Source organism: Triturus cristatus, chromosome 1_2 (genome assembly GCF_964204655.1).
Source record: "Triturus cristatus chromosome 1_2, aTriCri1.1, whole genome shotgun sequence".
In the NCBI taxonomy this organism is placed as follows: domain Eukaryota; kingdom Metazoa; phylum Chordata; class Amphibia; order Caudata; family Salamandridae; genus Triturus; species Triturus cristatus.
This window is the reverse complement of record NC_140580.1, coordinates 935763483-935789259: the sequence shown is the minus strand read 5'-3', so window position 1 is coordinate 935789259 and position 25777 is coordinate 935763483. Positions and strand designations below refer to the sequence as shown.

The 25777-nt window shown below is 45.9% G+C and overlaps 1 protein-coding gene across 2 annotated transcripts in view; it reads left to right on the top strand.

Moving 5' to 3' along the window:
- Positions 1-25777, top strand: part of MTOR (mechanistic target of rapamycin kinase) — a 1008697-nt gene that overhangs the window by 154388 nt on the left and 828532 nt on the right. For both annotated transcript variants that reach the window (XM_085609875.1, XM_085609873.1), the window contains exon 11: positions 15068-15312. In XM_085609875.1, the coding sequence (XP_085466001.1) occupies positions 15068-15312 (245 nt within the window). The remainder of the gene's footprint in view (positions 1-15067; positions 15313-25777) is intronic.

The following is a 25777-nucleotide window of genomic DNA, read 5'->3' as shown; positions in this document are numbered from 1 at the left end:
GACCGTGGGCTCCTGTGAAGCATTTCCTCAAGAGGCATCTTCGTGATCCCTTGCCCATTGGCTTGTCGGTCCCCCGAAGACTTTCTTATCGACTCAAAGGGCTCCCCTGGTTGCTCCAGGCCTGCCCTCACTCACCCTCGCTGGGTGAGTCCCTCAGACCTTGCTGGTCTGTACCATTGACTAAATTCACTTTCCACGAGACTTGCGGTTGCCAGGGCTTGTTGGCTCCAATCCGGTTGCCGACACCGCCATCCGCTGCAGACGTCGTGGGACACTCTGAATCCAGCTGCTGGTCATCGTCGATCTCTCCTGGACCTTGTGAGCGAAGAGTCAAAACACCCTTGATTACCTGAAATCACCTGACATCCGTGGGCATCCTTCGTCCTGGCCCTGGGTCACTGGCAAGTGACTGTGAACACTGTCCCTTCAATTTTCAGGTCATCTGCATCTCGAATCCAGCCTTGGATTCCACCGGACACTTCTTCAGTCTTCGCAAGCAGCAAATCTTCTTTGGTCTCCATAGAAAACAGCGACGCGACCCGACACCAAAAGACACCTATGCACCCGGCTTCCCTGGGTGAGGTAACTTGTGCACTCCGGTGCCCTAATGTGTGTCCTAATGTGTGTTGTCCCTCGAATTACTTACCTTGTAAGTGGCTTGCTTGTAGACTTCCTCGAAGTACCCTAAAACTTTAAAAATCAAACAGCGACTTGCTCCATTGTAATCAATAGGGAACCCGTGGCTGTGTTTACACACTGCATGCATCTCCCGTGGGTCTGTTACTTAACTGCTTTCACTGCAGTAGTGAAGCCCCAGCGATTCTACAGGCCCTAGGCCTCGTCATTCTGTAAGTCGACTTTCCTAAACCTCTTTTTTAGTATATGGTCTGGTACGCCCCTAGGGCCCAAGCCATATTTGTGCTTAACTTATTGTGAAACGTTGATATTTGAATGTGTTCCTGGCTTCTAATCTCATAAAGAGATTAGTAGAGTGTGTCTAGAAATAAATACATATATATTTGATATATATACCTGTGTGGTGTCCTTTCATTTGGTAATTCAAGAGATTATAAGGTAAAACAAGCTGCTTTACATTCTTCTGAGACTTAGCCTGAAGGCTGCTCTCCACAGCTACCACTAGGATAGCTTTCTTTAAAAGGTCGTCTTAAACCTATCTACCATAAGAGTCGAATTGGACTGGTGCAAGGTGGCCACTATAACTAGTGACCAGCATATGCCAGGCCAACTTCTCACAACAATGTTAAAGTACAAATATACAGGGCTTTAAGTGGGATGAAAAAACTGGAGGGTCCCTCAAAGGGGCGTTGCCAATGTAATTATGGGTGTAACTTAAAACACACAAGCTAAAAATATGTGCTTAGCCTAGTGTGCCGTCCAACTTGTATTTTGCTGTGTCTATCATTGCATACAGATATGATATAACATGTAACATCATACCTACAACAAGTTAGGGCAATTGGCTTTGTCAATGGTTGTTAGTTGCGGGCTATGCAGCAGATGTCATCTGTGCCATGGGAGCCTACTGCCGGGGGGTGCATGTCACGAACATGAAAAATACGTGTTTAATAATACAGCAGCTAGTGATCTGAGCTGCTGTGCCTATTGAAAGTTTTGATGACAAGTGTGCAAACTAATGTTTAAGGAGCTGTCGTCACGCTCACTGTGGGGGTACAGGATACAGGAGCTAAAAGTGTGGACTGGGTCTTTGTATTGTCAGACAGGTTGTGTTCCAAACGTTGGGGATAAGTCAGGTTTGCACAGGGGCAGCTGAGGGGCGAACTGTTGACTGGAAGACTGATTTCAACCAGATGTCACTAGCCAATTCGTCTCCAAGCACTTCACATTCTACTGCACCCTGTCTCAACTACCCAGGCCCTCTTTCCCTATCTCGCCACCCCTGCCTCCTGTAGCTTTACTGCCCGTGCCTCCCTCTCTTGACCCCTCACTTACAACCGTACCACTGGGCTCAGGCGCGCTGTCCTCATCTTGCAGCTCAGCTGTCATAGCCGGGCCGGAGTGTCCGCCTCTCTCCCGGAGCCTGCCTCCTCTCCCCGTGGCTGCTGCTGCACCGTCCGGAGACCAGACACCACAAGCTGTCTCCGCGTGCACATCTCCTATCTGCGCAGGCACAGCGAGCAGGAGACGGGGAGGGCCAGGAGATGTGCACGCGTGCGAGCGGCATTGAATGAAAGTGAAAGTGTGCACATCGCCTGTCTGGGTGCGTGCGTGCAGGCATGTCCGGGCAAGCCCTGCCTAGTGTTAGGCATTCTGGCTGTTTACAGCATTGTCGCAACAGTTGCCGACCTGAAACTAGGAAAAATTCTGCCTTGATTCCAGTCAGAAAGAAGCCTGTAGCGAGCCTCTAGGTTTGTAGCACATAACTTAATGCTCACCCTCTTCCCCCACCACTTTAGAGGCCCTTGAGTTACAGACCTCTCTGTTGCCTCCTGCTTGCCCTGAAGCCAGCGTTAGTAAGACGACCTAGAAGTGCTGCATGTGCTTCCAATAGTCACGAGTTTGCTAGAACACCAATCAGATGTTCCGGAACCAGTCTCACACACTGAAACCATTTCCAATTGTAGCTGCAACCAGTATCTGCCATTTTCTTTTTCTTTGAAAGCTCAGCTGATGAGGTCGCTGCGCACTGCTGGCCGCGCGCCAGCTCACACGGTAAACAGAAGTTTTGTGAGGGTCCGAGGGAAACTCCAAAGCCTAAAAGGGAGCAGAAAAAACGAAAGCCAGCGCAAATAAGGTGTCTAAAAAAAAAAAACCAAGAGGGAACCAGGGGTATGACTGCGCTACTCTCGCGTCCTGCCCTGCACGAGAATGCCGCCCACCAAGTCCACGGCGAGCCTCTGGGCTAAGCGCGTGCACAACCGGAGCTTCCAGAACCTTGAGCGAGGGAAAGTGAAAGCGCGCCATGCACGCGTTGTGCTGAACGCGCGAGCCATACGTGTGCACATCGCCTGTCCGGGCGCGCACATGTCCTGTCCCCCTTCGGCCAAGAAACTGACAACAATAGATCTCGCCAAGGCGAGCAGTGCGCATGCGCTGCGTCGCTAGGCGAGACCTAACGATGGAAGAAAAGGAGGCTGGTTGAAATAAAATATTGGCAATAATCACACAATTTGGTCAAGTCTAGAAGCTGGGATTGATGCCAAGTTTTCTAGCTTCACAATGTACAATTTAGCCACTAGATTGATATCTCTTACTTCTGTGTTACATCACAGGTCTGAAAACCCAGGATATTGTGACATTGAGTGGCTAATTTTACTGCACCATAATTGGAAATTTTGCAGCATACAATTGTGTTTTTGTGGCACTTTGTAGACCTGTATCTGGTTGTCCTATCCCCCAGAAACTCAGAGGAGCCAGTTAAGCCACTTAAAGTTCTTGCATGCCCCAACCGACCCAGCCTCCTTTCTTTGTTTGTGTTGCTTGCCCTCCCTCTGCCCCCTTCCTTCTGTTGTCCTTGTTGCTTGTCCCCACCGGCCCTCTGTTGTCCATGAGGACCCTCCTACCATCCCTCCCTATGTTGCCCCTCTCATCTGCTCGCCCTCCCTCCTGCTGTTGCCTTCCACCTGCCATAACATCAAAAGACTGACGTTGACACTGCTAGCAGCGCCATAGTGGTTTATTTTCTCACACCCCCCATTGTCAGTGTTGACCCCCACCCACTATCCTTGATGCCTCCCTTTGTGTTGCCTTACACTCCTCGATAAACAAATTGCTGTGACGCTGACTGCATCATTGTGCTTTTTTCCCCCGACACCCTTTATTGCCTGTGTTGTCCCCCCATGTGTGCTCCCATAACACCCCCACCCCAAGGTCGTGCCTCCCGTTCACCCTCCTGCCAGTAATAAAACAATTCTTAAAAAACTTTAATGCAGCCAGTACTGGCCCCATCATTGACCTTTTTTTTAAATAAAACTTTCAATCAGACTGCATCATGGCTGAAAAGACACACATTAACAAAGCCAATAGCTCTTGTCTCGTTGGCGAGACCTGTGCTCGTTGGCGAGACCTGTTGGCTTTGCCAATGCTTTTTAAATCAGCAATTGGGTAGGCCTTGGTTTTGTTTTAGTAGTGTTGCAAACATGCACATTTTCAACACTGACCTATCCTTAATTTATAATGAACTTTGCTTCACAAGTAAAGACTCATCGAAATCCAATTTACCAGCCCCTCCAACAAACCCACTTTTTGCAGATAACAAACCGCTACGCTCTCCTAAACAAAAATACACACTCCTTACATTAGATGTATGAAGATGTTTTTGGATGTGAACCTTGGGATAGGATTTTACTTCTAGATATTATATATTTGTGAATGCTTATGAGAGGATTTATGCACAAATCTTAAGTTTTATCAGCTCAGCACATTTTGTTGGGTCAACAAGGCATGCTACTCAGATAAATAGAGGAAAGATAAGAAAGAGTCAAGGCAGGCATCCACGCTAGCTCCTCAAGGCAATTTCCGCAGTGTAGAGAAGACAAAGGAAAGCCATGCTTCTTACTGCCGAATGTACCTTTGATGCTTATCACCGATTCCTTATTACGACTCCTTGGGCAGGCATTACCAAAATGCTACAGGTAAAGGAGAAACAGTGCTCTCATATCTGCGCAGAGGCTTTACTGAACACACACAGACACTTAATGAGGTGCAATTTATCAGAACCATCGACAATGTTTTATTTTTTACACTACAGATCAGTAATAAAAACACTACAGAGAGAAAATTCTTGCCGATCCCATTTTTAACAGCAAATTAGTGTAATTACCCAGACATTTCAGGACTTCAAAAATATTGCAGAAACTCTGTGAATCGTCTGATAGGGTCTTTTAGGTTAATGCTTTGCCTTTCATTCTTGGTGCATGAGGTTAGAATGTGGACGACAGGTAGAAGCCACATGAAAGCTTAGTTTGTTTTGGGCTCGAGGGTCAAAAAATACCTTGAACTGAGACAATCATCTGGCTGAAGCCTGTGGTGGCTCGGCCACCATCTAGATTTTTTAGTCAATGACAATGTATGAGATAATTGTGATGTAAAATGCTCCATGTGGCTCAGTTTTTTTCCTCTCAAATTCTTAGTGGCTGAGAGCCCCTGATCGCCTAAACCTACTGAAGAAAGTTAGCTCATTTTATTCGCTGTTTTGATTGGTCAAAATCAAATACTTTTTTTATGCCCACCACTTTCTAAATTCCCAAACCGCCACTGCCATAGGGAACCTGTGTCCGTGTTTGCCCACCTGCATGCCCCTGTCTAGAGCCATACAGACTGCCTATGTTAGGTAATATTAGGATTCTCACCCATTTTCTTGGCTCAGTGTAACTTTTCACTGTTAGAGTAAAACCCACCCCTTGTCCTGCGCTGATGACTGTTGCCCAGCAATGGCGGTCTGTTGGGGCTTGGATCACCAAATAACCTTGAATAGTTTACAGTCATCTGACGTTGGACTTGCGGCTACAGAAGCCACAAAAACTGGGACACAAAGAAGAGAGTTGTGCTTCTCCCTGATTGGGGAAAATCTTTAAACTGTGAACTAAGCAGATCATGATTTGTCACAGGCATCTTGCTCTGGTCGCCAAAGGGGCTAAATACGTATCCCCTCAATTCAGTGGTCCTCGATCCAGTATTTGGGACATCATCTGAATGTTGAGGATATATTTAACATGAGCAGATGCACATTCTGGGGCTGAATCTCTGCTGTTGGTTTCTCTGCTTATACTAGAATCAAGCCTGGAGACCCTATTACTCTTACCTGTGGGAGAAGGTAAGGCTGCCATGCACAGAGACAGCTGCTGAAGTGGTTGAATATCTGCTCAAGGCTCAGCTACCCAAAGGACCTGTGCGGATTACACCTCAGGAAATCGTACCTTCCCAGGAGCACAAGAGCCCCAACAGCCCAGTTGGCCAAGAACCAAGAAAAAGATCATGATCATGATCAAAAATAGGTTTTACCTGTGATGGGGAGCTCGGAAGTTCTTTCTCGAAACATTACCAGTGAGCCTGCATTATCCGTAAACCTTATGTTACCCCTAGAGTGCCCATATCTGCCCTTGCCAGTCCCAGGCCCACCTGGGTGTTAAAATTCTTTACACCCTTGCAGCATGTTGTGGCTTGTTGGTGGGATCCAGATATTCTGATTCAGGTCCTTACTAGCTCTTACAGTTCCTGTGATCATACATTTGAATTGTGGCATTGACTTTACTTGTGTTGGGCTTTGGCTGATGGAGTGGTTGTTTTTTGCACTGCAGAAGGTGGCACTTTTGAACTGCAAGCACAGCCGCTGGGGACTTTGTCATCTTAGTTCTGCAGTATTGAACTCCTAGTCGGAGACCATTGACTCAGAGGTCTAGATGTATAGCACTTTCACCTGTTGAAAGAAACTATGTTAATAACATTTTGTTCAAACCAAAGTGTCCCTAAGTCTCCTAATTCCACCCAAGTTCAGTCTCATAGGATTCCTTTGGGTACATGGTCGCTGTTGCAGAAAAGTTAGTGCAGTGTGTTAATGTTCAAAAAATGTTTGGGGTAATATTTATGCCCCAAGAAGGTGAATGCACCTTTTTAAGTTTTAATTTGCACCATATTTGTAATGAGTGTTTTTACTTTCTTGTGGACAGAATCACTATACTTGGAAAATATAACACTCACTGAGCATTGCGGTTTAAATGTTGTTTTCTATTCCAAGTTGTGTCTGAGTTCCTAACCTCTGCCACCGTCTAAAGTAAGACAAACCTGTGAGTCAAGTACACAAATGAAGTTGTTTGTAAACCTGTTGGAGAGCACTGGGCTCTGGCTGCTGGGTTTGGGTGGGGAATGAGGGATATTGAATGTGTGGTTAGCAGAGGCACTACGTTGGAAGATGAGGGCTATTGGTACCAGATTGGTGGTGTTGAAGGGCCTAGTAGGCAAGGATTTTAAGCAAACAGGAGGTGTGAGACCAATGAGTTGGGGTGGGTGGGCTTTATGGGCGCCTCCTTCAGCATCATCAGGCGGCGCTACAAGCGAAGGCGCTAGAAGCGCTCCGAGCGCAATGGTACGGGATTGTCTTTGGGTGGGTGTGCGAGCTGTACGGGAAACGAGCCTCGCAGGCAGCGGGCTGCTTCGTTCGAAGCACCCGCGAACACACTTTCCCGATGTTCATTTTTATTGTTTAAAGCTGCCGTTTTCTTAAATGTATACGTCAACAAGTAGCGCATTAACATAAAAATATTCATCTTGTTCTTTTTTTTTTTCTTCTAAAATGTATTTTCGTTTTGAATTTTTTTTAATCACAGGCCAGAAAAAACTCAAATAAAAATGTATTTTTTATGTTTTATTTTAGGTCTGCCAGTTGTGGAAAGGCCATTAGTGGAAATAATAATTGATCACAAAGTTCCACAAGATACAAGCAAAGCGCAGTTAATTTTTAATGTCGTCGGCCTTTTCTTGTTCTGCCTATTTGATCCTGTTTGTTTAGGAACAGAACTGCAATTCCATGATGTAGCCAGTTTCTTTTACGTTTAATGTGCTCGCATCCGGGCAGCTGTTTTCTGATATTTTGTTTTGTGGCAGCTTTTGCGAATCACAGTTTGACTGCAGTAGCTCTCTCCTCTCGCGCCTCTGCAAAAGAGAACAAAATGCCTGAATTTATCCGTTTTTAGGTCTCGGGACCATCCGGTCGGCAGACCGGAAGTCCGGAGATTTAATGTCATTGAGAAGAGGGGCTTGCACCCGCCCCTCTTCGCTCCTGTTCTCCATTGGCTGGCCTCTTAAATGCTGGCCAGCCACTGGAGAAGAGGTCCAGTCACTCTGTTGAAGCCCCGTCTTTTTCGGATCGGGGGGCGTGTTTTTTGCGAGAAGTCTCAGGGAGGAGACAACAGCAAAACACGCCCCCAGATCCGAAAATGAGGCTCCCTTTCTCCGAGGCATTTTCGCTGTGCCTCGGAGAAAGGCGGTCGTGTGCTCGTCCGCTCCCCCTTCGTCTGGTTGCTGCGAGTACTGATATGCTTCAAATCCAATTAGAAGAGCGTCTCAGGAGTTAATGTGATAACAGCACACTTGCCAGGCCTCCTCTAATGGTGTTAGTAGAAATGGTGACAAATACTTTGAAGACAGTTATGACTTCCGTTTTTTTTAGTAGCGCGGAAATGTCACCTGTATGTTGTGCTCTTAAGCACGTTTCTTTTTACAATGTACCGTTAGTGGTAATAATCCGTTACTGTGTCTCTGTGGGAAAGATTGCATGTAATAATAACATGCGTCAGGGAATTCCGAAGATGAGGAATGCATGAGAGTGCAAGGCGTGTGTCCGTTCTATCTGGTCTTGGTTGGTTTTAAATTCTCTTCCATTCCAGAGGCTCTACCGGCCCCATTGTAACTCTAATCTTGCAATTAGTCACGAACAAAAGTAAACAAGCAAGCATTGGGGAGGGATTTAAAACCCTCCGTTTGGCCTAGCCGTGCGTAGCGCTGGGCGGGATTCCACGCTGGGCTATACCCTCCCTCCCAGTCCCACCCCGTTTACAGGTTAGAAGAGGGTGGTTTGCGAAGCCTCGCATGCAAGAGCTTCCTTGCCTACGCTGCAGTGAATCCGTTTCTAGACAACTGCAGTGTTTGTAGACGGAAGCAGTTTACAAACATCCTAAGTCTACAAAAGCATGCAATGTACACTCTGTATGCACTATGCAGACGTTGTCTATCGCCAATGTTTTTTCCATTACCATTTTTATTTAACATTACTTTGCGTTGTGTGTAGGGATTTCCAAAGGACTGTCCCGACGCTTCTCTTGCATTTAATACATGTCCCGGTTTTTGGGACAAAGGTCAATTCATCCTGCAGAGCATAATTGAAATGAAACTCTCTCTGCTCTTTTTTCCACAATCGCTTTGGAAGTCTGGAACAATTTAAGCATTTTAGTTGTTTCTTTCAGGCACGCATGAGGAGATGGGTGCATGCTCCCAGCAGAGACCAGACAGGGTGGGGAGAAGGGCAGGGGGGCTCAGGGTAGAGGTCCTGCCGTAGCTAATGCCATGGAATCATGTAAACGTAGCCTTGTGAATATAAATGTGTGTACGTGTACATGCGTGTATGTATATCCAGTGGTCGAAGTGGGGGGAAAAAAGTAGGGGAACTGTGGGCGGAGAATCAGAGGGGGGGAATAACCTGAGGACTGGATCAGTGGGCGGAGTCAGAGGTGTGGCCAGAACGGGCAAAACATCCCAATTTTGTGTATTTGTTCGACACTGACCAGTTACAGCTTATTATGTTATTTAATTCACCCAAATGGATACACATGATTATTTAAAGCTTAATGAGTTATTGACATTAAAAAACATTCACAAAGTGGGATATGTTTTCAATCACAGAATGTCCCACATACGCTTAAAAGTGAAAGCACAAGCTATTTGTCTCCAAGCCATGGCGTTTGTCATCAGCACTTCTCCTCCCTTTTTTTCCCATGAGCAGTTCAAACATAAATAGCAAAATATACTAGTTTGCAAATGTTTTCTATATAATTGCTCTGCCATATATGACACATAATACATCATCTGCTGCATAATCTGACAATTTTAACTAATAATTGGTTTGTGGCTGAAACGGATCAAAAGTTACAAAAAAACTGACATGTTGCTGCAAAGAGGACGGCCCTTTGCAAAGGTTGACTGATCACCTCTCTAACTGCTGCATTTGTTTGTTACAATGGTACTAATGAGGCAACATTTTCTCAGAGACTGTTAGCATATGTAAAATGTCAAAATAATAAAGTATCAGTGTAAATATTGCATTACGGAAACTCGCAATGCCTTCAACTACATCCCAATTGTGCCCTGATATAAACACCTTGAAGCAACTCGATTCAAATTACGCACTGGACAAGAGCAAGATGCTGTCTAAAAAAAAACCTCTATAAAGTGGTGCTAATGTGTTTAGGTGTGAAGAAGAAAACCAATCTGGCCACTTTGCGATCACTTCATCTTGCTTTATTTATTTATTTTTCAGGTTTTTACCCTTTTGTTTCTCTCCACCCAGAGGCTTCACTTTGGAATAGAAACATTTCAGAAAAAGAGTACCTTTCCAGCAAAAGTGTTTTTCCTTTTTTGATCCATTTCACAGGGGAACAAATAAACGAGCAGAGGAAAGAGAGGGTGAGAACCGTAGCTTGCAGTCACGGTTCTCAGTAAGTGAGGAGGAGCGAGACAGAAAGAGAGGGAACAAGAGGCAGCTGACCGCGGCAAAGCAGGAGTGGACACTGCCCTTGGCTTCTCTGGGCATGAAGGAAAAGCCAGAGTCCTTCTTCTTCTCTGCTCACCCGCCCCCGCACGCCCAGCCTTATCTGTAGGCTATTTCAGCCGTCCGGGGGCACATGTTTTAAACAAAGAAGTAAGGGTACGGAATCGATTGAATTTAAGAAGTACGGGCACGCCGTACCCTGCCGATCCCGCCCCTTCGACCACTGATATACATATGGGTGTGTGTGTGTGTGTGTGTGTGTGTGTGTGTATGTATGTGTGTGTATATATATATATATATATATATATATATATATATATATATATATATATATATATATATATATATATATATATATATATATATATATATATATATATATATATATATATATATATATATATATATATATATATATATATATATATATATATATATATATATATATATATATATCCACACTGTTGCCCCAAGCTGTAAGGACGCACTCCACTGCTGTTCGTTTTCAAAACTTTATTTGGAAAACCGGCATTATTGCTGCTTGAACACTGTTCCCGGACGCGTTTCGGAGTTTCCTCTCCTTCATGGGGGTCTCTGGTATGTCGCAAAGCTTTACCAAGCACTTCCTTTTAAGATTACAGCTCCTCCCAGGTGAGTCTAATAACACAGTGGCATGCTGGTCATTGTAGTGCTTGGTAATTAATTTTAACCTTCCAGTAGGTCCCGCTTCATACCAGTTCGATCAATTCATTGCACCGCCAGAGAAATTGATATGGTCCACACGGGAGTGAAATATGCAGTCCTGTGAATGGTATTGCTGTTTTTAATTGTGCCGAACTTTACTCCTGTAGCCCACTGGAGGGCAGTGAAATTAATTGATCGAACTGGTATGAAGCGGGACCTACTGGAAGGTTAAAATTAATTACCAAGCACTACAATGCAGACTAGGAAAAACAAATGGTTACTTGTCACGGCTATACTGCGTATCATTCGTATGCACGGGGAGGCCCAGCAGCTGCACATAATATGGCGTTGGAAGGATCCATTCCCCCCACGCGCTCTGCTGCGTGCCCGTATCTTTCTGAAGGCGGCCCGAGCTCCCCGCCCCGGCTCATTGACATGCAGGGCCGGCATTGGGATGGTTTCTCGGTATTCCCTGTCTGTAGATAGAGGGCTGATAAATATGGCTGTGTCAACCCCTGCGCAGGGAGCTGCTTGGGAGAATGCCTTTCGCCGATGTATCCGTGTGGGCGGAGAGGGAAGATAGCTCTCGGGAAACCCCGACAGGCAAACGCAGCAGTGTCTGGAATCCGCCCTCAGAAATAATGCAGGGCAAGCGATTCGAAGAAAGCAGTGTGAAATGGAGCCTTTTCTGTCCCTGCGGTTTATAGAGGGGAGTGTGTGTGACGCACATAGATGCATTTGAGCACTGCCTCGCGAGCCAGCATCATGAACACTATGTGATTCTGTGTCGATAGGGTGTAGGTGCTGTGGCGAGACTAACAATTGATTCTTATCATAACTTTATTTGTAATTTAAAACATTCATAATAAAAGAGGCAGGCATGACAGACCAAGCTTAGCACACCGCTGAAAAGTTTGTGTGTATCAGTGTAGGGGCAGAATTGTGGTCATTGTTCAATCCCTTCATGGTTAATTAAATGTAGCGGGGACTGAAGTTTTATAAGGATCACGTCTCTGTCTAGTCAAAATGTAGGTAATAGATCCGTAAAATAAATTGCCTTCCGATTCACGATAGCTGTGGTTTGTGTTTATGTAATTAATGCTCCTAAGTATACAATCGCTTTGGATCAGAAATTCCATTTTTGAAAGTTTTAATGAGTGCATTGTGATTTAAATAATTTATAGAGACGAATATTCCAGCTTCTTATCGAGGTATGTAAATAAGAAAGAACATACAAACACCGCATTGGCAAAAAAAAAAAAAAAAATTAAAAACTCGGGGTCTTCTGGAAATGACAATCACGCCACTTCTCAGCTGCCGTGTTCGCAGTGCGCCTGTCCTCAGAAGCGGTCCTCCGGCCTGGGGTGTGCACCGGTTTCACCTTCTGTGGGAGGCAGACCGTGCCTTGACAACAGCCAGCCTCGCCTGCAGAGGGACTTTGCATTTTCCTGCGAGGGGACGTGGCGGCTGCTGCCAGTGCATGCTCATTCGGTTGTATCATCGTGGACTCCTGTCCGGAAGCCCAGGAGTGGTGCTTAGATTTATTGTACATAATGATATAGGCAGCCATGGATTTTAGTACCGCGTCGGTGTTTGACCGTCATAAAGGTAAGTCAATTTCTGGTAATTTCTAGGTGTCCTGCTTGCCCCCATCCCAACTGCATCCAAACACGCACAGACGCAACGTGGGCTCACCGGCCTTCAGCCCCCCCCCCCCCCCCATGTGTGTCAGCCCGGCTGGCGTCCCTCTAATTGCAGCCGCACCCGAGTACTTCACAGGTCTTTAAAAGACCGTTTGCTCGTTAATGAGGCTTTTGTTGTGTTTCCACCCCTTTTTACAGCCACTCTGCCTATGGCTGGAAGACGTAGCCTCCCCCCCCCCGGAATCTTTTTCACCCCCCAAAAAATTTGGCTCTAGTTGCCCGCCTTTAAAGATCTTATGTTGGCTCCACTTTGCATCCGTCGGTGTTTGCTGTCAGGGATTAATAACAAGCATTTACAATGCAATGGTCTCGGCATTGGTAAAGTTAGAGCTATTGACAATGCCGTTTCTTTAAATGTTTTAAAAACAAAAACATAAACAAAAAAAATGTCATGAGCAATGCCAATAGCTCTAACTTTACCAATGCCGAGACCATTGCATTGTAAATGCTTGTTTAATAGCTCTGTCTTGCGGCCGTGGACCACTTTCAGATGCACAAGAGACAGTGGCGCCGACCACTGACCCGTACTCTGGATACACCTTCAATAGTTTTAAAAGCTAAGCTCGTCAGTAGACGGAGTCATCTGGTACAATAACCTTGTACCAGCATTCCATTTTTTAGCTTTGAAGAGTTGTCATTTTCTTTCATTTCGTTGGGGTTTGTTGTGTCTGCTACCAGGACCTCGGGAGATCTTGTCTGAGGGCTGCTGAGCTCCTGGTCTGAGGGTTGCTGAGCTCCTGGTGTGAGGGTTGCTGAGCTCCTGGTGTGAGGGTTGCTGAGCTCCTGGTCTGAGAGCTGCTGAGCTCCTGGTCTGAGGGCTGCTGAGCTCCTGGTCTGAGGGCTGCTGAGCTCCTGGTCTGAGGGCTGCTGAGCTCCTGGTCTGAGGGCTGCTGAGCTCCTGGTCTGAGGGCTGCTGAGCTCCTGGTCTGAGGGCTGCAGAGCTCCTGGTCCGAGGACTGCTGAGCTCCTGATCCGAGGGCAGCTGAGCTCCTGATCCGAGGGCAGCTGGGCTCCTGATCCGAGGGCAGCTGGGCTCCTGATCCGAGGGCAGCTGGGCTCCTGATCCGAAGGCAGCTGGGCTCCTGATCCGAGGGCAGCTGGGCTCCTGATCCGAAGGCAGCTGGGCTCCTGATCCGAGGGCTGCTGAGCTCCTGGTCTGAGGGTTGCTGAGCTCCTGGTCTGAGGGTTGCTGAGCTCCTGGTCTGAGGGTTGCTGAGCTCCTGGTCTGAGGGCTGCTGAGCTCCTGGTCTGAGGGCTGCTGAGCTCCTGGTCTGAGGGCTGCTGAGCTCCTGGTCTGAGGGCTGCTGAGCTCCTGGTCTGAGGGCTGCTGAGCTCCTGGTCTGAGGGCTGCTGAGCTCCTGGTCTGAGGGCTGCAGAGCTCCTGGTCTGAGGGCTGCTGGGCTCCTGATCCGAAGGCAGCTGGGCTCCTGATCCGAGGGCTGCTGAGCTCCTGATCCGAGGGCTGCTGAGCTCCTGGTCTGAGGGCTGCTGAGCTCCTGGTCTGAGGGCTGCTGAGCTCCTGGTCTGAGGGCTGCTGAGCTCCTGGTCTGAGGGCTGCTGAGCTCCTGGTCTGAGGGCAGCTGGGCTCCTGATCCGAGGGCAGCTGGGCTCCTGATCCGAAGGCTGCTGAGCTCCTGATCCGAGGGCTGCTGAGCTCCTGGTCTGAGGGCTGCTGAGCTCCTGGTCTGAGGGCTGCTGAGCTCCTGGTCTGAGGGCTGCTGAGCTCCTGGTCTGAGGGCTGCTGAGCTCCTGGTCTGAGGGCTGCTGAGCTCCTGGTCATAGGGATGCTAAGTTCCTGGTCTGAGAGCTGCTGATGCATTAAATTAATGTGATAAAACAAATATCACATTAATAAAAGCCAGTACCATTTACAATAAAAAAACTCACACTAGTGCAAATGCAATGCAATAGATTTTGCAGTTACAACAAAGTGAGCAATTGCTATTTTGCATTACACCATTTGATTAATGCTTCACGAAGGGAAAAAAACCAATGACATTTACAATGCCAATAGCTCAAAATAATGTAATTGCGAGACCTATTGCATTGTAAATGCTGGTTCCATTTTACTGCTATTAAAATGTACTTGGGATTCCCAGGCTGAAGACTTGAAATGATTGAAGCATGTGAATCTATGAAAGAGTCCAATGTTGGACAGCTGGAATTATAGGTAAGTAATTAATTTCTTTCAGAAGGTTTTGTGTGTGTGTGTGTGTGTGTGTTTTGTATGAACTTTCATTTTGATATGATTCCGGGCTTATGGCTTTTGTAGTAAGTAGTTGTAATCAGTTATAAAAAAAAGATTTTGTGCACAATTGTGATAGTGTTCTTAGGCCAGTAGTGGCTTCCTGTGATGCTGGTCTCAGGCCTGTGCTTTGCCTGGTGAGTTACCAGCTCATCTTTGAATGACCTTACACTGTCTGTGTCTTTTGTTCCTCAGCCCGGCTCTCACAGCCGTCATGTATGACCTGAGTCGTCAGATACCTATGCTGAAGAAGGACATCCAGGATGGGCTGCTGAAGATGCTGTCTTTTGTCCTTATGCATAAGCCTTTGCGTCACCCGGGAATGCCCAAGGGTCTTGGGCACCAACTTGCCTCGCCCAGTCTCACCAACATCCCAGAGGCCAGCGATGTAGGCATAACTACTCTTGCTCTGCGAACTCTGGGCACTTTCGAATTTGAAGGTAAGGTGGGTGTCTGCTAGTTAAAGCGTCTGCAACAGAGCCCCTGAGCCATAGGGCATCAGTAGTGTAGCAGACTAAACTTCCTCCCAGCTGTCTGGGAGGCTCGAGGGGATAGATTAGCCTTTTGACTGCCCGGGAGCCCCACAACATCCCATAGAAAGTTCATCCATAGCGAGGGCCACTGTAGCCCGGTATCAGGAACTCCCAGAGTGGACTTGAACACTAAACTATCCCAGAACCCTCTGTGAGATTAAAGGATCTGGTTCCAACCTGTGACATAACTTCCCCACGGAAAAAACAAGCATTGGCATAGCCAATAGGTCGCGCCTTTGGGACCTTATAAGTGTTTAGCCATGCAACAGTTGCATAACTAAATACTTATAAGGTCCCAAAAGCGAGACCTATTGGCTATGCCAAGCGGCCGTGCGGCCACGAAAGTGATCGCGATCAAACATCAAAGCGGAAAGTGAAAGTAATCGCGGTCAAGTGTGGCGCGCGCGCACCCGCGCACATGCACTGTAGCTCTAGGCTGGCCTAGTAGCACTTTTTGGAGCCCTCTCAAAAAGTCTCGCCAGACCAGCGCATGCGCTGGGTCAGGCGAGGCCTAACAACTGTGATGAAGACATCCATGAAACCTCTGGGAATCTCCATGCTGATGATTTCCAGTGACCTTTATCTTAGCTACAGTGCACTCCAGAGCAGCAGAGCGCCACAAAGGATTCACCAGGCTGTCCTAGAGCCGTGTTGAAGTTGGAAGTGGCTGTACCAAACAATTGTCTTTATTGATGAATTCCCATACTGCAGCCCTAAAGATCTGCCGAACCTGGGAACAGACTTTCCAGTTACAGAGATGCTTGAAGCTTTGCTATCGGCATTGTACAGATTTGAAAAAAAATACAGTAGCACCTGGAGAAGGTGTTCTGTCTTGACTTTAAAAGTGTACATAATTCAGTTCCTCAGAGATGTAGGTAGAAAACAAGTTCATTAGTACAATTGTCCATAAAACTGTCAAAACAATACATAAAAACATTTACTTTAAACCCATCGAGCCCCCGTCACCCCGGCCGAAACCCATCATTAAAAGTCTATTTAAAAGAACGTAAAAAATAGTAATTCCTACTGCCACATCTAAATAACGCATTTCTGACTCTACAGCCTCATTCTGTGTACTGTTCTATATTTAAAAAACAAAGTCTTAAGAACTTAATCCGGTTCAGTGGATAGAAAAACAGAGACCATAAGTATATGCAACAAAGAGCATTTCTCATTCAGGGGGCAGAGACAAAGACGCAGAGATGGCACTGCATATCACTTGGGCCTTGTATTCTTTTTGGGGTTCGTTCACCAGTGCAGTTGGAGAGCTGGCTGTCCTCCGTATACTCCATTAGCATGTTCTAGCCTCAAGGGGATCATGTTCTGGAGTAAATACAGTCACTTGACAGATGCGTGTTATTACTTGGGTGCGGAGACATTAGTCTGCTGAGCGGAGCCGGTTGTAGGTGTGTCATAAGCCACTAACTATAAATACAGTGGTTTCAGGACAAAAGGCTGCTTGTACCCGGACCACCTTAGCCAGTCTAGGCCATGAGGTCAGTTGTTGCTTTCAAGACAGCTCTTGATATTTTTTTTTTCGTTTTGTTAATGGATATCCAAGGAATGCAAAGTAAAAGCGGCCTTTTCACCTTGGTTATGTGGGTGGCCAGGAATGTCTTCCTCCCCAGCACAAGAACCTGCGGGCAGGCTGCTGCTGCAGGTCGGTGTGTGGCTGAGCTGGTGGTGGTAAATAATCTTGCACATCCATGGTCTGTGTTTGGATTTGTAGTTAAGACGCTGTTGTAAATCCGCAGCAGCCCTCCTAACAAGTTTTACACAAACGTGTTCGGTTTAGAGACCGTGAAACGAAGAAAAATGATGCTTCTATCATTGTAACAAGAGCATAGAAAGTTAGCATTTTATTCCCAGTTTTGAACCCCTTTTGTTTAAAGTCCCTGTATTGTACATCTTTTTCTAGGTGTGCATTGTTGTCAGCAAGCTCACTCAACCGTTAGTGCCATTAGATTTGTTGCAAATAGCCCTGTCTCACCTGGTCAGCCTTATACCTCTTCACCCTGTCTTGCTAAGACAGTGAGGATTAAAGTCAAACACCCAGACAGTCTTTTCCAACACTAGGGCCCACTTTCGATTTCTTCACTCTTAAATTATTAATATTAGTTTTTGTATGAAAAGCGAACAAAGTTGGAAACACTGCTATGGAACCGTCAGCTCATCCCTCCATATAATTCCCATAAATTGCAAGTAGCCTGCTACTTCTCTGAATGCGACAGATTGAAACAGGTTGCTACACAGTGTCTCAGTTTAAAGTGCGCAAAATTATTATTTTTTCTTCTACATGAGATTTCATTCTCTATTTTTCAAAGGATTGAAAAAAAAGTCCCTGTTTGCACTGCCTTGGAATTTGCACCCACCTGCAGTCATAGAGATGGGGTCCAAAGTCATTTGATGGGCCTGTTTTGAGACCATCACTTTAGGGCTTTTTCTATTGGACAGAGTTACACTGGCTTGCAGAGTCATTCATAGGTTTCACTTTTATTCAGTTGGTTGAGTCCTTTCAGTGTGAGAATTTTCATCACTATCGCTGCAGAACCGAATATCTTTGCGAAGCTCCAATGCTGGTTTTTTTTTTTTTTTTTTTTTGATTTGCCAATTTTCTGGGCATGATCAAACATGACCAATGGTTCTTTTCCCTATGTAGATCAGGCACTCTCCTTGCTTTGCATCATGAGTTGTCAAGTGACTAGTTGAAGTAGCGCCAATGGTACTAGTAGTTGCTATAGGTGTTTAAAGCATTTGTATTGCCCAGTTGGATGTTGATCATTTTCAGGACCCTTATTTCCACTGAGAGAGTGGAAGCATTTGGACCATGCGTATTGTGGATTTAATGGCTTGGCTATGAATTTATGGGCAAAATATGATCCTTGCCCAAATGGAGTTTGCACAGGGATCAGATTTTTGAGTTTCGCTGTAAAGCTCGCACCTCACAATTGAACCCTGACCCACTTTGCCAGCTCAAACCTGGTGAAAATGATGAGGAGAAAATGTGCTAAAGAAATCCAATACATGTGGAAATCGGTGTAGTAAATGCTTATTCAACATATAATTCTCCATTTTTGCTACACAGATTCAGAATAGGAGACATTTTATGACACCCATTAAATACCTCACCAAAGTTACAGGTATTTATGAGGAGTGTTAGATTCCCCCCAGTGATGCCCCTCACTGAGTCACTTGTATTCAAGCCCTACCTGCTAAAAAAAAAACCTTAGTTAATAGGGAAGATCTAAATATAGATTTGAATCCAGACTTTGAATTTACTTCCAAATTCCGTGGTGGAAAATGTTATTTGAGGCATCAGGCCAGGTGCATCTGAACCGGAAGGACTGGTTGGTGAAGAGTTTGTTTCTGCAGTGCAGGAGAAACCCCACATGCTCATACAGCTGTTGTAACTGTTGGAATAAACAGTTAACCTTTAAAAGTCCTCTCCATCTTCTAAGCAACAAGACATGTCTGGGGACAGATGCCAACACACTGAAAGCAGTGGCGACTCCCACGCCAATGAGACTATTGCCATTTCAAAGTAAAGTTCTCATTTACCAGTGTCAACAGTGGCGAAAGCCATGAAACAAATGGGAATAATGGCATCCTTTATTCACCCGATGCCTCATGCAGGTTTGGATCTGATGCAACCCTGGAGATGGTTCGGAGAATGGAAGGGTTAATAGTTGCTTCAAGGAAATTAGCAAGCCATTTGTGCTGGTTGCCACAGCTTGTTAATTACATGTAGGCAGGCATTACTAGAGATGCCTCCCATATTCGCTAGGCGGGATGGTCTGTAGTATTATCCTGTGGTTCACTAACATCTGAATACCCCAGAACTGCAACAAACAACAAGGTGATAGATGGAATGCCTACATTTATCTCCGCCCCTGGTGTTTTCTTTTTTGTCGCATTCCTGTCCAGTGTTTCTTACCGACCATGTCACTCTAGACAGAGGCCCTCCTTATGCAAACAAGTACTGACCCTGCTCTTAATGGGAACAGTCCATCCAAAACTGCCACGATAGGCCCCCTCTAGCCAGGGAGCACAAGCAACCCCAGACCAGTTTTGGCCTGTTTGGGCCTCTTCTCTAGAGTGCAGCTTTAATCCTATAGCACAGTAAACACGGACCCACATCTGAGCATACCCGTCGCACTTTAGGTGTTAGATGAAAACAAATGAAAAAACAAGGTGATGGATGCAATCCTTGATAAAATGAATGTTTCAGATAAATTCAAGAAACTTTTTTTGTTTCCGGCAGGTATACTGGTTCTCGTGCTTTGTAGGTTAGAAAGAATTCCCATGTCCCTTTTTTCTCCCACATGTACACACTAGCCATGATTCTCACCTGTCGCGCACTTTTCAGCAGCACTGCACAAGAAAATTAGCCACACCTAATGATGAATTCATTGCAGGTCTGGCATCCAGACCCCAGTTTGCTGAACTTGTCAGCCTGGCTACTGGAGTCTTAGAATTTGAATATCTAAAAACTTTCTCACAGATGCAGGACTATCATAAAGGAGGCTGCAAGGATGTGCTACGCTGCAAATCTGAAACATTTCGCTAACTGGCAGGCCTGACTCCAGAATTCTAGATCTCGAGGGTTTTAAAGAAGCCTGGGAAGGGCATGATGATACAGTAGCAAAGCGGGAGTAATAAAGGGCTTGGGAGATCTGATTTTTACACTTTCATCTCTGTTCATAGTTGAAATGAAAGCAACATATCTTTATTAATGGTGGATAGAGTCATGTATACAGACTTTTGCTGATCACATTTTTCATTTACTCTAAACTACCTTCTAGTTGGAACTCGAAATCTTTTGGTCTAGTGGAGTGTTGTGCCATATCCTGCTGTTCACTTGAGGATAGATAATGGATGTGATAGCATCCACTTCCATCCTTAAAGAACTCACATCCACTAACACAACAGACTACACAGGTTTTGCTGGGTCCCATTCTTGTCACACAATGTTTCATTGTAAAGCATATTGTGACTGTGTCAGAAGTTGAGAGTATTTAAATAAACTTTTGCATTGGGTTGGAAGTTCTGTTTGGCAGATTTTGGGAACTTGAGGGACAAATGTAGCTTTCTAAAACATGCGTGTAGGAAACTGGCTTTCTATTTAGTCTACCGAAACAAGGTACACTATGCAGAAAGTCCAGGTGAACCCTAGTGGCTTATAGGGGCTTTCTTTAAAAATCCCAATGTACTCAATTTGTGGTAGTGTGGTCGAGCAGTTTAGGCTTATCAGAGGGGAGTGTTGAGCATTTGTTGTAACACACCGTCAATAAATGAGACACACTCAATAAATCCGAGGCTAATTTAGAAAATGAACACACTATTGTATATACTATTTAGACACCAGATCTTCCGGATCAGGTAAGCACTTTAGTTTATCGTTTTTACACAGTAAAACGGTTGAATAACAAAGTTGTCAGATTTGAGGCATGAGCCTTGAATGCAATAATTTTCCATGCTATGAAAGTAAAAGACGTGTACCGCATACAGGTATTTGCAAATGGTTGTAGAGGGTACCCTTTAGGACTTAAGGTGCTTGGGGGCCAAGGTCCAGATTTTCACCAGCGGTTAGGGTTTACCTTCCCTGGTGTGTCCGGATGCAGACTTGCTGGTCGCGATGGTAGCCTCGACCGCGGGTAGTTGTTGTAGTTTAAAGGGAACTGTCAAAACAGCAGTGTGTGTAAAGGGGGACTTAGGGACTAGTCTGGCGGAACCCACAGGGGGGCTCAGCTCGTGTGAACTCCTAGGCAAAGGGGACACAGGCAGAAGACGTGTACTCGGGCTGTGGGGCTCGGGTGCCGAGGTGCTGCCTGGTGGGCCACTTTAGCATTGGAGGCTCTCCCCATTCTCGGTGCACCTGCACAGGAGGGAATAGAAACGCAGCTGGGCCACTCTCGTTGTGTAGCTCTTCTCACTCAAATTCCCTTGATGTGCAGGTAAGTCTTTGTGGCGGTGGTGTACAGACTGAACTCAAGCAAGCCTTGGTGGGATGCAGGGGAGTTGCTGGACGGTCCTACACAGCAATGGGTGGAGTTCAGCTTTTGGATGAGTCAGGTCGGTGCAATTGTCGAGGTTCCAGCAGCAAGGCCGAGTTTGGCGCCACGTAGTGGTATCGTCCTCAGTTCTCGCGGTGACTGCTTTGTACTCCCTTCAGTTCCCAGTAGCCTAATCTGAGTTCCTGGTTTCAGGGGAACCCCTAAATACTGAATCTAGGGTCATTATTGGGATAGTAGGGTAATAGCCAGTCGCCTACTTACCTCTTGGGTGACTGCACCCCCTATATTTCCACTTCCTGTGGAGAGTGGGCATAAACCTGTCCCAGAGTTCCTAGTTTCACCAAATACAAAATGGTGAAACCCTTATTTCGTTGCTCACCTCAGGTAACCCTCCATGGAGGTGTGATTAGCCTGTAAATCAACACGCCTTCGGACGATCTTATTTTCCCACCTGCTGTGGTGTCAAATGTTCCCCAGCGAAGGGGGTGGCATTCCCAGGTCTGGGGGGAATCTGGGGTCACATATTTAAGGTGGCAGAGGGCTTGAAGCCTCTGGCCTTCATATGCTAAATTTTTTACCCATCCTGTTGGAGGAGGTGTGAACACCTTCAATCGGGCAGGCATTGTTTCTAACCTCAGAGAGCACGGGCTTAAACCTGCAGGGGGTCAGAAACTCGTCTGTGGTGCCAGGCTGGGAAATGCCAGCCAGCCAGCACACTAAGAGACTAGTAAGAATCAGGGGTAACCTCTACGGTGCTCTTTGGGTTCATGTCATAATAGAACTTGCACTGGCATCACTACAGATTTATTAAGATGAGGTGTTTGATACCAAACACCATTATTTTCAGTGAAATTATTGTGTAGCCGTGTAACTCGTAATGACCAATGCCCAGTACATATGCTTAAAATGGCTTCCTGATTACTTGCGATGTCATGGTAATGAAACCAGACATCACAGGGGCATACTGCTAATGGAAATATGTCCTCACATATATAATATAATGCACTCTCCTTAGGGCTCCAAGGCCTGCTGTATGGGTGACTACCATATAGTATATGCAGTGCACAGGGGCATGGCACACAGTGAGTGTACCATGTCGTTTTTTCCCCTTAATGATTTGCACCCTTTCACGGAGCTTGCAATGGCAGTCTGCATGCAATTTGTGTGTGGGTGCCTTATAGTGGCATAATACATGCTGCAGTCTTTAGCACTCATTTTCTAGGTACCAGGGGTACTTACTATTTACTAGGGACTTACAAACGTGCTAAAGTCCTTGCCAATTGGGTTACAATTAGATATTTACCTTGTTTTAAGGAAAGAGCGCCGGGACTGCGGACCTGTCTAGTAGGGACCCAGTGTACTTTCAGTCGAAAAGCATCAGTACTAGGGCAAAAAGTGGGGGTGACTGTCACAAAGGGGCACTTTCCTACAATGCAGTCAAGTAACATTGATTAAAGTAAAATGTATTTTATATTTATGGTGTGACGCGTTTCCCTTATAAGTAATTTTGGGGGAAACTTGTGAATGATGCTTTTCATTACATACTGGGCCAGTAACATTGCTTAAAACATAATGGGCCATATGTATGACCATTCACTTTAGTGACTTGCAAATTGCGCCAAATTGCAATTTGCGACTCGCTAAAGTGAATGTACAAGAGTGTCTCAGACACTGTTTGTGATTCCCAATGGGGTCGCAAATTGTATGCCTCATCAATATTCATGAGGCAAGCGCAATTTGCGACCCCATTCATGAGGCAAGCACAATTTGCGACCCCATTGGGATTGACTAGCAGTCCCAGGGATGGTGGCCTGCTCTGGTCAGCAGACCACCATGTTTGTGACTTCTTTTTAAATAAAGCGGTACAAAAGGGGGTGGTGATGGACGGAGCATCAGAACCAATCAAACACTCACACCCAGTCAACAGATCTGGGTTTGATCCATTGCCGTTCTTTAGACCACTCTGCCACCCCAGTTCAGACATGGCCATATGCAAATCAGTCTGACCCTGTGCCTCATGGGAACAGTCCAGCCCGAACTGCCAAGCCATGCCTTCCCTGGACCGGAAACAAGCTTCCTAGGACCGGTTTCTGGCATTTCAGCTGTCTTCAGCCAGGCTTGCTTGAATCCAGTGGCAAAGTGAGCAAGGGACTCACGTCTGAGCATACCCTGCCAACTTATGGCGAACAAAGCGGTACAAAAGGGGGTGGTGATGGACAGAGCATCAAAACCAATCAACCACTCACACCCAGTCAACAGATCTGGGTTTGATCCATCGCCGTTCTTTAGCCCACTCTGCCACCCCAGTTCAGCCATGGCCATATGCAAATCCGTCTGACCCTGTGCCTCATGGGAACAGTCCAGTCCGAACTGCCAAGCCATGCCTTCCCTGGACCGGAAACAAGCTTCCTAGGACCGGTTTCTGGCATTTCAGCCGTCTTCAGCCAGGCTTGCTTGAATCCAGTGGCAAAGTGAGCAAGGGACTCACGTCTGAGCATACCCTGTCAACTTATGGCGAACAAAGCGGTACAAAAGGGGGTGGTGATGGACGGAGCATCAGAACCAATCAAACACTCACACCCAGTCAACAGATCTGGGTTTGATCCATCGCCGTTCTTTAGCCCACTCTGCCACCCCAGTTCAGACATGGCCATATGCAAATCCGTCTGACCCTGTGCCTCATGGGAACAGTCCAGCCCGAACTGCCAAGCCATGCCTTCCCTGGACCGGAAACAAGCTTCCTAGGACCGGTTTCTGGCATTTCAGCCGTCTTCAGCCAGGCTTGCTTGAATCCAGTGGCAAAGTGAACAAGGGACTCACGATTTGCATATGGCCATGTCTGAACTGGGGTGGCAGAGTGGGCTAAAGAACGGTGATGGATCAAACCCAGATCTGTTGACTGGGTGTGAGTGTTTGATTGGTTCTGATGCTCCGTCCATCACCACCCCCTTTTGTACTGCTTTGTTCGCCATAAGTTGGCAGGGTATGCTCAGACGTGAGTCCCTTGCTCACTTTGCCACTGGATTCAAGCAAGCCTGGCTGAAGACGGCTGAAATGCCAGAAACCGGTCCTGGTAAGCTTGTTTCCGGTCCAGGGAAGGCATGGCTTGGCAGTTCGGGCTGGACTGTTCCCATGAGGCATAGGGTCAGACTGATTTGCATATGGCCATGTCTGAACTGGGGTGGCAGAGTGGGCTAAAGAACGGTGATGGATCAAACCCAGAGCTGTTGACTGGGTGTGAGTGTTTGATTGGTTCTGATGCTCCGTCCATCACCACCCCCTTTTGTACTGCCTTCTTTTTAAATAAAGCAGTTTTATTTTTTTAAATGCAGCCTATTTTCCTTAAAGGAAAACTGGGTGCATTTAAAAAAGAAGGTGGTAAACTGCGAGTGTTTTGTGACAGCAAATGCGGTCGCAAAACAATAGTACATGACATTGAGACTTGCTACTAGCAAGGGACGCCCCTTCCTAATACCGAGATTTACAAACGCTATTTTGTGAGTCAGTGACTCGCAAAATAGTGTTTGTACATGCCTAGACCCTTTTTTGCAGTCGCAAACGGGCTGATCTCCCTTTTGCGACCGCAAAAAAGGTCGTACATCTGGCCCAATAAGATTTAAGCAAATTTACATGGAACTACAATTTTTTTCCCTGAGGATTATTTAAAGAAAAGATATGGTGCATTTCGAACTCTTGGGGCAGAGGCTGTGATCAAAACATGGCAAGTAATGAAGAAAAAGCGCAAAAGAGAATTATTTTAAAATGCACTTAAAATAGGAAAATAGTGTAACAGTATATTTTCTGAAAGCAGGGAAAGGCTTGGACTATATTTTCAAAACTGGCTGGTGTATCATTACACTCCAGTCACAAATTGCACAGCCATACTGTTGTGAGTTACTCAGGATAAAACAAACTTACATTTTCTTCCATTTTAACCATGTTTATTTCATGTTCTTCGGTGTTATGTAATTCACAATGGAGGCAACTCAATTCCAAGCTTCAAATGCTACAGAAATGCCCAACCGGGCTTTATCTTGCAACACAATGGAATTAAAAATACGTCCTGGTTAATCATGAAAATAATTACCCAATGCATTTCAGGCTGAAAGCCCTTCTTCAGGGGTAACTGCAATTTAAGGAAAGCCCATTAACACTGTTGTAAATCTTAGACATCAACAACCAAAGTAAACCTTCAAAACATACAATTCTTTTTCCTTAATGTGCAATAAACCACACTCCCTGTGCCCGGGCATTTCTGAGACAACATCTGTAATGAATTCCTACAATTAAACCATTAAATCAATTGTTATTGTATCGTGGCCTTTATTTTGCACTTTCTACACCTCTTGTGAAGAATT